This window comes from Mustelus asterias, chromosome 11 (genome assembly GCF_964213995.1).
Source record: "Mustelus asterias chromosome 11, sMusAst1.hap1.1, whole genome shotgun sequence".
Classification (NCBI taxonomy): domain Eukaryota; kingdom Metazoa; phylum Chordata; class Chondrichthyes; order Carcharhiniformes; family Triakidae; genus Mustelus; species Mustelus asterias.
This window is the reverse complement of record NC_135811.1, coordinates 75,031,475-75,046,066: the sequence shown is the minus strand read 5'-3', so window position 1 is coordinate 75,046,066 and position 14,592 is coordinate 75,031,475. Positions and strand designations below refer to the sequence as shown.

Sequence of the window (14,592 nt, the reverse complement as noted above, 5' to 3'; positions counted from 1 at the left end):
AAAACGCTGGAAATACTGAGCAGGATCTGGAGGGGTGAGGGAGGGGGGAAAGAGATAAACAACGAGAGAGGGATCATGTTTCAGGTCGATGACCTGACATCAGAACTGGGAAAAGTTAGCCATGTAGAAGGTACTGATTGTTTTCACTTGTTTCCAGTGAAGCTTAACACATGCTCAGGGAGCAACTAATCTTTCCATTATAGACACTTTACAGCCTTTTGAACTCAGCATCCGTATTATTTGCATTTTGATCAAGTCCAACAATTTCAGACCATTAATGTCCTCTCTCCCAATGCCCCCCCCCCCACCTACCTCCATGCCTTTATTTTTTTTCTTATTTTTGCTTTCAGACAGGACTCGAAACATTAACTCTCTTTATTTCTCTACAGATGCTGCAGGCTGAGTGTGTTTCCAGCACTCACTGATTTTTTGCACATCTCCAGCATCTTGCTTTTATTCTTTTCTTGCCCCATCACCATTCTCTTCGGCCCAGTAAGACTTCTGCCACTCGTCTTCCAACTTATCACAGACTTTCCTTTTATTCTTGCCTCAGCCAGCCCTTACACAAAACCTATCAAGTTTCTAATTTTTCTCAGTTCTGATGAAAGTTCTCAACTTGAAATGTTAACTCTGTCTCTCCTCGGATGTTGCCAAATCTGCTCTGAGTATTTCAGCATTTTCTGTTTGTATTTCAGATTTTCAGCACTCTTCTGCTTTTCCGGCAAGGACTTGCTAAAATATCAGCCAGGAGGACATCTGGAGTTGCTCGAAGGATATCTAATCCAAAAAACAGCAGTGTTGAGTAATATGTAAATAGTCATATAACATTTTTTTTGATTCATTTTACGGATGTGGGCATCACTAGCAAGGCCAGCATTTATTGCCCATCAGGTGGTGGTGGTGATGAGCTGCCTTCTTGAACCGTAGCAGTCCCTGAGGTATAGGCACTGAGACTATTTCCACAACCCTCTTCTTGTGAAGTCATTATCCTAGGCTCAGCACTCACTAAGTTAGAAGGTTGTAGGTTCATGCCTGGTTCAAAATTTCAGGCTTAAGGTCACACTTCAATGCAGTGCAGAGGCATGCCATTGTTCAGATTAAGGCATTAAACTCATTTGGACACAGAAGATCCTACCTCACCTTATTTTCTTTAGACGTGGGAGTTGAATTCTAGGATTGTGTGCCTAAGACTCTAGATTAGAATATTAAAAGTGAATGGCAACCCTTAAATGCAACTTCCTAGTTGGAAAATACATCCTATAAAATACAAAAAGGAAAGCTTGAATAGCAAAGAATTAAGATTTATTCTGACTTTACAAACCTGTGGGAAATAATTCATACCTTGTGTATTCTGGAAATAGTGCCGCCAGAGGGTTCTAATTTTATCTTGACCACCGACATCCCACACCGTGAAGCTTATATTCTTGTACTCTATTGTTTCCACGTTAAAGCCTGCAATATAAAAGAACTATGCCATAATTCACATACTAAATTTGTACATTAGTAGCAATAAGCATTCGCTATGCTACACATTCCTCCCCAACAATAACTGCTTCAGAATTCAAAAGTTTAATTGTCTTTAGCTTTGAAAATGGTTAAATGGGATGCAGATCCACATTGCAGCTGTGTTATTGGGGAAGAACCAAATAGACGGAATGACAAATCAAAGAGTCATCACAGATCATATTGTGCATTCTCTGCCATCCTGGCCAAAAATGCACAAATTAATTCATTGTTTTTTTTGTATAAAGGCACAGTATTTTAAACTGACGAACAATCACACTCACTGATTATTTAAAAGTATTTGCTGCACTTAGTAGCTGGCCAAGAACTGAAACTGATTTTGGCAAAACAAGCATAGCCAAACAGCAAGATTCGATATCAGAAGTTGTTTCCAGGCCGTACCAAGACAATATTAAGCTCCTAAAGCAGCGATTTTGCAATTCAAGAGGGCAGCTGACCACCACCTTCTCAAGAATAACTAGGGATGGGCAATAAATGCTGATCTGGCCATCTTGTATATGAATTTATAAAAATCTACATTTTCTGGATGCAGAAAGTTTAAGATAATTTTGTCAAAGACCCATAGTTTGACATACCCAGTACCTGGGTTCCAAAAAAATTACATTAGTTGAATAATTTTTATCTCAAACTCCAATAAGTGGAGAAAACAAGACTTATATTTATACTGCTCCTTTCACAAACATCGGATATCTCAAAGCTTTACAGCTAATTAAATACTTTAGAAGTTTAGCTTCCATTGTAATTTAGGGAAATAACAGCAGCCAATTTGTGCACTGAAAACTTCCACAAACAGGGATGTGATAATAATCAGAAAATCTGTTTTGCATAGAGATTAATAAACATTTGCCAGCACACTAAGAGTAACTTCTCCTGGCTCTTCAAAACATTGCAGTGGGGTCTTTACTGAGGGGGCAGAGGAGCTATGGTTTAACTTCTCACCTGAAAGATGGCACAGGGGTACAGAGTGTACTGCACTCCCTCAGTGCTGTACTGGAATGTCAGCCACTGGTTTCTTTTCAAGCCCTATTTTACCATTTTGATTCTAAGTGCTGGGCAGACTTGAAACTGGGAATGTTTCAGATCCAACTTTTAGACCTGTTCTGAGGCGCCCCCATATACACCCTGCCTGAACAATATCAGTGATTCCGAATCGCACTGCACAAGCCTGTGGGTGGGGCTTAACGTGTTCGAAACCCTGCAGCTCCGATCAGCGCCTCCAACTGCGCATGCACAGAAAAAAAAATGAAGAATGCTACTCCCCTGCCACATCCCTCCCAGGCCGGATAATGCCTCCCCCCGGCCCCCACAGACATTACCCCACCCTCAACATTACTGACCCCCTTGTCCCCGCCCCCTTCACCACCTTAGACCGATCATGGCCCCCTCCCCCCCAACTGATCTCAGGCGGAGTGCAGCAGACCCCCCTTCCCCTCCACCGATCTCAAGCAGAGTGGCAGCAGACCCACCTAATCTCCCCTCCACCACCAGTCTCAAGCAGAGAGCCGTTGGACGCTAGGCACCTACCTCCTTACTAACTGGAGATCTGAATCGGACTTCGATGGAGCATGTCCGTTTCGTGCCAATTCTGGATGGGGGGGGGGGGGGGGGGGGGAGAGTGCCGGTAACGTTGGTCATGCAGCCCATTAAGTCAGTTTAAATGCATGCAAATGCATTTAAATGGCCGTTGCACACGTTTCAGGCACGGTCCCAATCACGGCCATTTTCAGGCCTTGGTAAAGGGGGAAATCGGCACGGGGGCGGGCGCAGATGACCCAACTTGCCTCATGCCCGACTTTAACAAGTTTCCGCGCCCGAAAACAGACGCAACGCTAGGGTAAAATTGGGCCCCTGGAATGGGACTTGAACCCATAATCCTCCAACTAGGTGAGTATGCTATCAACCGAGTTACATCTGACATGCAAACAACAGAAAACTCTATCAGCTGGCAGGAATTGTCAATTTTGACAGGAAGAATAAAAAGTATATTATCTAAATTACAGAGCTCCAAGATGCAGAGGGATCTGTCCTAGTGCATGAAAGGCAAAAGGTTAATATGTACGTACAGGAAGTCTTTAAGAGAAAGCAAATAGAATGTTGTTGATTGAGAGAGAAATTAAATGCAAGAGTAGGGAAGTTATCCTTCAGTTATACAGTGCATTGGTGAGACCACATCTGGAGTACTGTGTACACTAGGTCTTCTTATTTAAGATGTAAATATATTGGAAGCAGTTCAGAGAAGGTTTACTCAACTAATACCTGGAATGGCAAGTTGTTTAATGAGGTAAAGTTATGATGTGGAGATGCCGGCGTTGGACTGGGGTGAACACAGTAAGTCGTCTCACAACACCAGGTTAAAGTCCAACAGGTTTATTTGGTAGCAAATACCATAAGCTTTCGGAGCACTGCTCCTTCGTCAGATGGAGTGGAAATGTTCCACTGTTTGAGACAGCCACCAGTTATACCAGTGAGCACCATGATGAGGCTGACATGCCGCTGGCACAAACTGGAAGAAGGATCTCTTGCCCAGAGGTTTGTGCCTACTTTACACCAGAAAATGAGGAAAACCATATACAATTTCCAGTTGATGTGGTCCGAACAACATTCACAGAACGTGGCAAAAAATTGTAAGGACGTTCATGTCCACCATGTACACCGGTTTGACTGATCCACCCAAGTTAGTTCCTCCGTTCCGAGAGTTTACTTCCTTAGCGTCAGACAAGACTGTGCAATCCTCCACAGAACACGTCTTACCTCACTAATTTCATTATTCAAGTAAAATACCAGCCCTTACCAATAGTGGGGATAGTTGTTACAATTTCCCCAAGTTTGAGTTTATATAGAATTGTAGTTTTTCCTGCTGCATCCAGTCCCACCATAAGAATCCGCATCTCCTTATTCCCAAAAAAACGGGTCCATAGATTTCCCATGCTGTCTTCTGTTTTTTCTGTTCAGTCCTTAAAAAAAAAAGAAGCAGCAGTTTAATGTCATACTACAGTGAACTGGGAGTATTGCATTCCCTCCATGTGTGGTCTGTTTCATCAAGGTAAATCTAATCATACCTCACCCTTATAGATATTTGACTTCTTGGTCAGCACATAACACTGTTAATGTTTTGGCAATAGACAAAATATAACAAATCCTTTTGTTCATTTCTTTCCTAAATAAATGGTGAGCACTCCCCAAGTACTATTTAAATTATATGAATAAGTTGACACTTAAGATCTTCATTAGTTATTGTTCCTATTAGAATTTGCAGTTTCTTGGTTTACACATGAATACAGTAAGGGACTTGAAACACTATAGCTGTGTCAGAATTTGTACTGTTAAATGTATAATCTCCCACTGTCACAAATTGTCATTTAAACAAATGAGTTATTAACTGCGATAAGGATCATTGTACAATTCTGAAGAAGCTTAGGTGGTCAAAAACACAAACTTATTGACATTGAACAAAGTTTTAAGTTCAATAAAATGCTTGTACATCAATACCGGAAGATATCTGGCTACAAAGCACTTTAATTTCTACTGCAGGTAATTTTATTGGTAAAAATGCTCATCTTGTTCTTTTGAATGCTCACAGCAAACAAAGTATATTATCTATGCATTCACGAGTGTCAATTACAGATCAGCATTTGAGATATGTACAATGCTCTGGGTTTGAGTTTACAGGGCATAATTTCAAAGCTTGCATATGATAAAAATAAAGAGGGAGGAATTGGAGTACGAGGGGGAAAGAAAAGGTCTCAACGAGCTAGAGGCACAAAGAGATAAAGATATACAAATTCATAAATCATTTAAAAATAGAAACAGTTTGACAATGTCATAAAAAGTGCAATGTACTGGGATTCATTTCTAGAGTAACAGAATTTAAAACCAGAGGAATTACATTAAAATTTATGCAGAACCTTGGTTAAGACATGCATGAAGAGTGCCGTGCAAATATTTGTCTCCTTACTATAACGATAATATAGAAATACTGGAAAAAGTGCAAAAGAGACGGAGAAGTATGATACCAGAACTGAGCAGGTACAACTTCCAGGGAGAACTGACCAGGTTGCGACCTTTTTCTCTAGAAAAGGTAAGACCAAGAGGTTATCTGATAGAGGTCTTTAAATGAAGGAATTTGACTGAATGCAAAAACTAAGGGTCACAAATATAAGGTAATCATTATATAACCAATAAGGAATTTAAGAAATCTTGACACTTTAAAGTGGTGAGAATGCGTACGTACTATCACAGGAAGTGGTTGGGGCAATAAGCATAGATGCATTTAAGGGTGAAGTTAGTTAAGTGTAACAACAGAGCTCCAGGCATCCCCAGTTAATAGTTTTCAACTTGCAAATAATTAGCCTGTGTACAAAAAGTATATAGAGTGCAGTGAAAATAGTCATACTCCTTTCTCTCCCAGTCCAAAAATGCAGATTTAAAGTCCACACTCAAGTTTTGTGCGTTCTTATCCCAGTGGATGGAAGGTCACGTGATCTCCAAAGTTCGCCCCCCTCAAAGAGGGCTCACAACAATATCCTTCCCCCTTCAGGTCTCCTATTACATGGAGATGCCATTATTAAAACCTAGTCTATCGGGGTACTTTCTTCTCCATTGAGAGCAACCCAATACCACTGGTTGAGGCCTTTCCTTGGGAGTTGTCAGACTCAGGCTAGCCTCCTCGTTTGCTTCTCCTGGGACAAGTACATCCTCAGTCGCCATCTCTTTGGCATCCAAGACAACAGGCTCCTAGTGCGCAGTGGCTTGTTTAGGTCCTTCAATACTTTGATCAGTATTACTGGCAGACATGTTCGGGGTTGGTGACACCAACGGTTCTTGTGGAGCTCTTTGTTTCTCAAATGGTCTAAATTTTTCTTCAGGATCTTATCTTGGGTTCTTACTTCATATGATATTGGCCCAGTGTTTGCCACAATGATTCCTGAGACCCAGTTAGGACAACTTTCCTTACGAAAACAGGGCTATTCACCTCAAATGTTCTCTCTGCCTTTGATGAGTCCTGATTTATTTTCCTGCCTAGACTCCACCCTTCCTGCCAAACTTGAAAATACTAGGCTCAGTCTGGTACACAAACGATCTCTCATTAGCAGCTCTGTCAGAGCTATGTCGAGTGTAGGCTGTTCTTATAGGCTAATAAAAATCTTGCGATCATGCACTGTTTTAATGTACGTAACGCCATTGAGAGCCACAAATTTTTGGAACTCCGTGCTGGTAAAAGCAGTACTGTTATCGGAAACCAGGACTTTTGGTACTACATGGATGTAGAAACACTGATGTAATTTTTTGATCGTTGTGTAGGAAGCAGCTGACCTCATCCGGTATACATTCATCGACGTGGAGCGTGTGTCCACCAATAAGAGAAACACTGAGCCCATGAAAGGACCTAGAAAGTCAACGGGTACTCTCACCCAAGGTCAACCTGGCCATTCCCATGGGTGTAGAGGAGCTGCAGCACGTAAGACATTGTTTAACCAAGTCCGTTGTATTGACGTCAAAGCCGGGCCACCACATGCAACTATGGACCAACATTTTCATTCTTGGTATGCCCAGGAGAGCACAACACAATTCTTCCAATAACAATCGTCTCCCAAGATTGGGAACAATCACTCATGACTCCTAGAGGATTACTCCGTCGTCACAGGTTAATTCGTTTTTCTGAGAATAGGAAGGCTTCACAACCTCTGAAGCTTGACCACTGAAATACCCATCCAATATCGTACCCTTAATTTTTGACAGAATACGGTCCCTTTCCATCCAAGTCCTGATTTGTTTCATGGATACTGGCAGTGGGTTTATCTAAGAAATTTTAAAAAGTCATTATAATTTCATTGGGTACTGGTGGGGTTGTTGAACCTACGGGCAATGGGGGACAGCTCAAAGCACTAGCTATCTGGGTCCCAGGTCAGTGCTCCAAGGTGTATGCATATGCCAAGAGCATTAGTGCCCAACGTATCCAAGCAGAGGCAATGGGAGGGATCGCTTTATCTCCTTTAAACAATTTCAGTAATGATTTATGATCCGTCAAGAATGTGAAACGTCTCCCATATACATAAATGGAGGAATTTTGCCATGCCGAAAATCACCACCAACCTGTCTTTTTCGATTTGGGAGTACCCCTTCTTTGCCTCAGAGAGGGTCCTTGCTATGCAAGCTATCGGTCTCTCTGCTTCATCAATTAGTCTTATCAGTAAGTACCACTCAAATTCCATATGGAGATGCATTACAGGTAAGGACAAGTTCTTTGTTAGGGTCGAAATGAACCAGATTCATCAACTGAAGCTGTTACTTCACTTGATTGAAGCACCTTCGATCTTTCCGCAGTAAGGTGTGCAGAGGAACTAACATGTTAGCCAAATTTGGAATGAACCTACCGCAATAGTTTACCATTTCTAAAAAGAATTTCCGCTCTGTAGATTCCTGGGAGCTGGCCTTTACTTTTTCCTCCAAGGGGTGAAGCCCTTGAGCATCTATTTTGTAACCCAATAGTTACCCCACGAGCCTGAAAAATACACATCTCTCTTCTCAAGTTAACTCCAGCCTTCATGAACCTTTTCAATTACCTCCTCCAAATGAGTTAAGTGCTCATCTTCCTGTAATTAACACTCCAAATAATCTGCAACTCTAGGTAACTCCTGTAACAAATTTTCTTGTGTGCTGAAAATTCATACACTGAAGATACTTCAAATGTCAAACAGGTATACTCACGCAAGCCTTTGTGTATGTTGATAATCACATAGCCTCGGGATGATTCATCCAATTCAAGTTGCAAATAAGCATGACTCACAAGAGTTTCATAAACGTCAAGTGGCCAGCTAGTTTAGCATATAGATCGTTAATCCTCAGTGTGGGATACCTGTTCAATTTTTCTGCTCGCCTGACAGTCAGTTTGTAATTCACGCAAATGTGGATAGTCTTGTCTGGCTTGACAACTGGTACAATAGGTGCGGCCCACTCTGCGAGCTGTACCAATCATTATGCCCAAATCTTCAAGGCTCTTAAGTTGAGCTTCTACTTTTTCCAAAATTGAATAGGAGACAAGCCTTGCCCTGTAGCATCCATGAACATTGGTGCCCCTTATTTTTCTTAACTCTTCTAGGAAAACTTCAGGATGTCTTCAGATGATTTTGTACAAACCCCCCCTCACCCAATTTGAATATCTCTATCCAATTCAATTTAACGGACTGGAGCCGGTCATGTCCCATCAGACTTGATCCTTGTCTTAAAACGAGAATAAGTGGGAGCTGCCCATAAGCTACCAGAGTCATGGTAGTCCCCTTGACATTAAGCATCTCTTCAGTATAAGTGGCTAGCTTGGCCGCAGTTTTCTCCAGCCGCAACAGTTGGATCTTGTCCTGCAAGTAACGTTAAATTTGTTCCCCTATGACAGTTGCGGAAGCCTTGGTGTTGGCTTCCATTTATGGTGGACATCCATTTACTAGCAATCCCACGGTTATAGAGGCCACTTTGCCCACTTCAATGTGGGTTAATGTCAACACATTCCACTCAGGTGACTGGCACTCCCCCCATACTGTGGACCGACACTGGCTTCTGCCTCCTTCCTGATCTGGGGAGGTTCTTACATCTATGCTTTAAGTGACCTCTACTACCACACCCGAAACACTCTGCACTTCGATGCCTGCACTTCTCTGGGGTGTGATTTCCTCCACATCAGAAACACGCAAGTTTTTTTGTGTGACCATGACGACATGTCTCACCCCAGTTTTCTGTATGTCAACCATCCTTTGTTTAAACAGACAGCCACAACCGCGGTGCTGCTGCCACAGCCTTCGCCCCAACTGGTGGAGCTCGCCTTCTGGCACACTTTACAATTGTTGAGCACCTTTTTCTGAAGTCCTTTTTAAGTCAAGCTGACTCTGCTAGTAGCTTCTTTTGAATTGCCAATATTAATCCTGCATACTAGTCTCTCAAACATATAATTCAGGGAAGTTTCAAACTTGTAACAGTCTGCCAGTTTCCTCAAGCTGACCACAAAATCTGCAACGGATTCTCCTGGGGCCCTCCCCATCAAATTAAACTTGTACCTCTGAAGAATGATGAGGTTTTAGACAGTAATAATCGCTAAATGACTTCAAGCCTCTGGATAAGTCAAACTTATTACACTATACATCTGGATGCCACCTGCTATGAGCAGGTAATTCTCTGCTTCTCCTCCCTCTCCTATATTGTTTCCTCTTAAAAAAAGTAACATACATGTTTTACATAATGCAACCAATCTTCTTCATTTACATCAAATGGTTCAAGCTTACTGAAAAACGAAACGATAGTGATTTGTGCTGAAATTTGAATCAAATGGAAACTTCCTTCTCCTCTGCAATGGAGTGCCAATTTTCCACTCATTGCTAATGTAGCTACAGATAATCCAGGCAACCACCAGTTAAGAATTCAACTAACTATTTATTTGCAAGCTGAAAGCTACGTACTAAACTATATAGAGTGCAGCGAAAATGGCCATACTCCTATCTCTCCCAGATCAAGAATGAACGGAGGGTTAAAGTCTTTTTACCTATGCCATTTGATGCAAGCTCAGGTGGACTCAGAGATTCATCCCTCAAAGCAGGCTCACCACAACACCAAGTTTGAGGGAGAAAGGAATAGAAGGATATGCCATTCAGATAAGATGAACTAAGGTGGAAGGAGGCTCATACAGACACAGACTGATCAAGTCCGCTTCGGCATTGCAATATGCTTAGGTACATGAATAAAGATATGTTCAGAATCACAGAACCGTTACAATGCAAGAACCAATATGGTCCAGCAAGTCTGCCTTGTCCCGTTCCTTTACCTTACCCTGTAACCTTGCGTTTTCTCTTCAGAAAGCAATTTCTCTTTGAATACCACGATCAAACCTGCCTCCACCACCCTCTCGGGAGTTCATTCTGGATTCCAAGAACACTTTAGGCAAAAGAAAAACTTTCTTCGCATCGCTTTTATTCCTTTTGCCCATCATTTCGAATCTGTGCCCTCTAGTTCTTAATGCACTCTTGAGGGGCAATTTTTACCCTGTCCATACCCTTTGGGATCTTGAAAAGCTCTATCAAATCTCCATTTAACCTTATTTTCTCCAAGGAAAACAGATTCAACCTCGTCAACTTACTCAATACTCCATTTGTGAAACCTAGGATATCATCTGCTTTATTAACTGCTCTCTCAACACTGCCACCTTAAATGGCTCATATACATATGCACTGAGGTCCCTTTGTTCCTGCACCTAATTTAGAATGTCTCCATTTACTTTATACTGTCTCTCCATCCATATTTTCCTGGCCTAAATGAATACCTCATTTTGCATTAAGTCAATAAATATATGGAATATTAAAAAAGGGCTTAAGACAGAGGAGAAAGGTCACAGTGTAAAGTTGTTGAACTCAGTCCTGAGGGCTGCAACATGCCCAACCAGAAGATGAGATGCTGCTCCTCCAGCTTGTGTTGGATTTCACTTGGAGCAGGCAAGGTGCTGGATTAAGATGGCAAGTAACAGGAAGATTGGGGTCATGCTTGAGGACTGAGCAAAGGTGTTCTGCAAAGTGGTCACCAAGTCTGCGTTTAGTTTCCCCAATGTAGAGCCCACCATATTAATCAGGGTTAATCTAGGTGCTGGAGAAATTGTGATTAATGCAAAGTGATGGGTGGTAGTGGTAAAGTTCTGATTGAACGCAAACGGGACAAAATATGAGGAAGGCCCAGAAAGGTGGTGGTTAATACACGGATACCAAAATATTTTTCAATTGCAGATACCAACATATATTCATGTCATCATTAATGATTTATCCAACAGTAAAATAAATACAAAAAACAGCATTTTTCAACCCTCCAGGCTAAGGACTTTTATAAAGAAATTCATTCATGGGATGTGGGCATTGCTGACTAGGCCAGCATTTATTGCCCATCCCCAATTGCCCTCAAGGTGGTGGTGTGCTGGCTTTGAACCGCTGCAGTTTGTGTAAAGCAAGCACATCTACAATGCTGTGAAGAAAGGTTTTGGTACATGCAATACATTTCCAAGTGGCTTGGAGCTGTCTGCTGAAGGGACATTAGAGTAGGTCACTTAACTCCACGAATGTGTTCTGCCATTCAATGAAATTGCAGTTGAGGTGTAACTTGACTCCATATACCTGTCTTGCCTTTTGATTAACAACAATCTATCAATCTCAGGTTTAAAATTAATAGGTCTAGCATCAAATACCATTGATGTTCCAAATTGCGAGCCACCTTTTGCGTGAAGTGTACCTACTTTAATTCTTGGAAGCTCTGCATGTAACATTTGAGATGCCCTCCCTCTTCCTACTGATTTGTAATCAGAAGGGGATCAAGGGTTATGGGAATCAAGTGGGAAAGTAGAGCTGAGGATTAACATGTCAGGTCATGATCTCATTGAATGGCGGAGCAGGATCGATGGGCCGAATGGCCTACTTCTGCTCCTACATCTGATGATCTTCCTAGACACTCCAACCAGCAAAAAAGTTGCTCCTTCTAGTTGGTAGCGGACATGGGTTTGGAATATGCACAGCAGGAACTCATCAAGGTGCCTTGAGTTCCTGCAGTGCATCTTGTAGATGGTACACACGTCTGCCACTGTGTGTTGGTGGAGGGGGGAGTGGATGTCTGTGATTGGGGTGCCAATCAAATAAGCAAAAATGGACTACATAACATGGATTCCGAGGGCAGACATGCCAGAACTTGAGGCTGCCTAAATTACTTGAAGTTTCCAATGATAAAGAAAATTGATAAGTTAGATCGAGAGCAACGTCCGCTGGTTGGAGTGTCTCGGAAGATGTAGGAGCAGAAGTAGGCCATTTGGCCCATCGATCCTGCTCCGCCATTCAATGAGATCATGACCTGACATGTTAATCCTCAGCTCTACTTTCCCACTTGATTCCCATAACCCTTGATCCCCTTCTGATTACAAATCAGTAGGAAGAGGGAGGGCATCTCAAATGTTACATGCAGAGCTTCCAAGAATTAAAGTAGGTACACTTCACGCAAAAGGTGGCTCGCAATTTGGAACATCAATGGTATTTGATGCTAGATCTATTGTTAATTTTAAACCTGAGATTGATAATTGTTATTAATCAAAAGGAAAGACAGGTATACGGAGTCAAGTTACACCTCAACTGCAATTTCATTGAATGGCAGAACACACTCATGGAGTTAAATGACCTACTCTAATGTCCCTTCCATTGACACAACCGAAAAGCATTTACAGCTGTAAGCTTTCACTTTCAATGCAAGTTATCTATTTTGGTCAAAACCAGATTATGTTAAACCAAATTCAGTGGCAGGGAAAGAAATATAAAGTATTAATTTTTCAAATGCCTCTTTTGAATATATTGGAACACATTTGTTTACTGCCACAAAATGCTTTAAGCCATCTGTACCAGGACATTTCCAAATTAATTTGCAGCTTTCAACCTTATATCATAAATGCATTCCAACATCCTTGAGGGTTAAGAACTCAATCTTGCTATCTATTTTTGAAAATTGATTTAAATTTTAAGCCTAATGTAGCAGTGCAGCACTGCAAATTTCTCAGGCTAAGGTTTATTTATTAGTGTCACAAGTAGGCTTACATTAACACGGCAATGAAGTTAGTGAAAATCCCCTTGTCACCACAGTCTGGCACCTGTTCGGGTACACTGAGGGAGAATTTAGCATGGCCAATGCACCAAACTAGTACATCTTTTGGCCTGTGGGAGGAAACCGACACAGACATGGAGAAAATGTACAAACTCCACATAAACAGTCATCTGAGGCTGGAATCGAACCCAGGTCCCTGGCGCTGTGCAGCAGCAGTGTTAACCACTGTGCCATCATGTTCATATCCAAAGGACCTTGTTCATACCCAAAGAACACCCAAGGTATTCATACCCAAAGATATTTTGCCGTTGACACAAATATTCTAGTTCCTTATTTCTCCATCTTCAAGAATTTAAGACTTTTTGCTATCAAATATATTCTTTTACAACAATTTCCAAATACATGCCCAGAATCTGGACACACCCTTTGCAAGAATGTGGATACATATATTGTTGCCACGGATTAAAAGGGCAACTGGCAACTTTCTGTAGGTTTTTAGACAAGCATCTCCCAACAAGTCTCATCTAAATCCAGGTCAGGATGTGCAGCTGCCCTCAGAACATACTCTGGACTACTGGGTCATACCCAAGGCCTCCAGTTCAAAGAACAAAGAACAAGCAAGCCTTGGCCAAGGCTGCTGACCAGGGACCAGCGCTGTGGCCTGTTGACATTATAACGCTCAACAGCGACTGATCCCTTCCTTTGGAGAAAATAACCAACCCCCGGGACCTGGGCCTGAGATCCCAGGCTTTCCATTTCCGCATTCATTCAATTCGCACCGAGTTCCGGTAGTGGCGAACCGGTTCCGCCTCAGGGGCCACCAGGACCATGAACTGTTCAACCCCTTACCCTGTTCCTGCCGCTAAAATGGCCGCCTCGCCCTCTCCCTTCCGGGTCCGCATTCATCCGTACCCTCTCCCTACCGGGTCCGCATTCACCCCCCCACCCTCTCCCTCCTGGGTCCGTATTGATCCGTACCCTCTCCCTTCCTGGTCCGCATTCGCCCGCACCCTCTCCCTCTCGGGTCCGCATTCACCCGCACCCTTCTCCCTTCCGGGTCCGCATTCACCCACACCCTTCTCCCTCCCGGGTCCGCATTCACCCACTCCCTCCCGGGTCCGCATTCAACCCTCTCCATTCCCTCACCAGCTCCTCTCACTCACTCCCTTGATCGCTCCCTTCCGACTCCCGTCCCCCGGGTACTCACTCCACACACTCTCCCTCGCGGGTCCGCTTCCTTTTGCGTGCGTGATGACGTGCACCGCCCGTGCACAAGCCGTGTGCGCCCTGCCCCGGGTGCGGATGATGGACAGCCGCGGCAGCCAATCAGGGGGCGCAGGCTGAGGTGACCGCCCATTGGGCCAGTGGTGTGCAGGGCGTGTCCCATGCCAATGCTGTGACTCAGAGCACACATTGCAACACAGAGTTGCTGCATTCACATTGCCACTATGAGCAAGTCACTGCTTTCAA

At 42.9% G+C, this 14,592-nt stretch overlaps 1 protein-coding gene across 10 annotated transcripts in view; it reads right to left on the bottom strand.

Annotated features, from left to right (window-relative positions):
* The window catches only part of LOC144500596 (ADP-ribosylation factor 2-like), a 384,154-nt gene that overhangs the window by 9,344 nt on the left and 360,218 nt on the right, over positions 1 to 14,592 (bottom strand). For 2 of the 10 annotated variants that reach the window (XM_078223765.1, XM_078223772.1), the window contains exons 2-3: positions 4,316 to 4,478; positions 1,342 to 1,452 (exon numbers count right to left, since the gene is read on the bottom strand). In XM_078223765.1, coding sequence (XP_078079891.1) covers positions 1,342 to 1,452; positions 4,316 to 4,451 — 247 coding nt within the window. In that variant the 5' untranslated portion in view covers positions 4,452 to 4,478. Of the gene's footprint in view, positions 1 to 1,341; positions 1,453 to 4,315; positions 4,479 to 10,335; positions 10,441 to 13,115; positions 13,135 to 13,901; positions 14,210 to 14,268; positions 14,407 to 14,592 lie in introns of those variants that run through there. The other 8 variants (XM_078223767.1, XM_078223766.1, XM_078223768.1 and 5 more) reach the window with 8 other exon arrangements.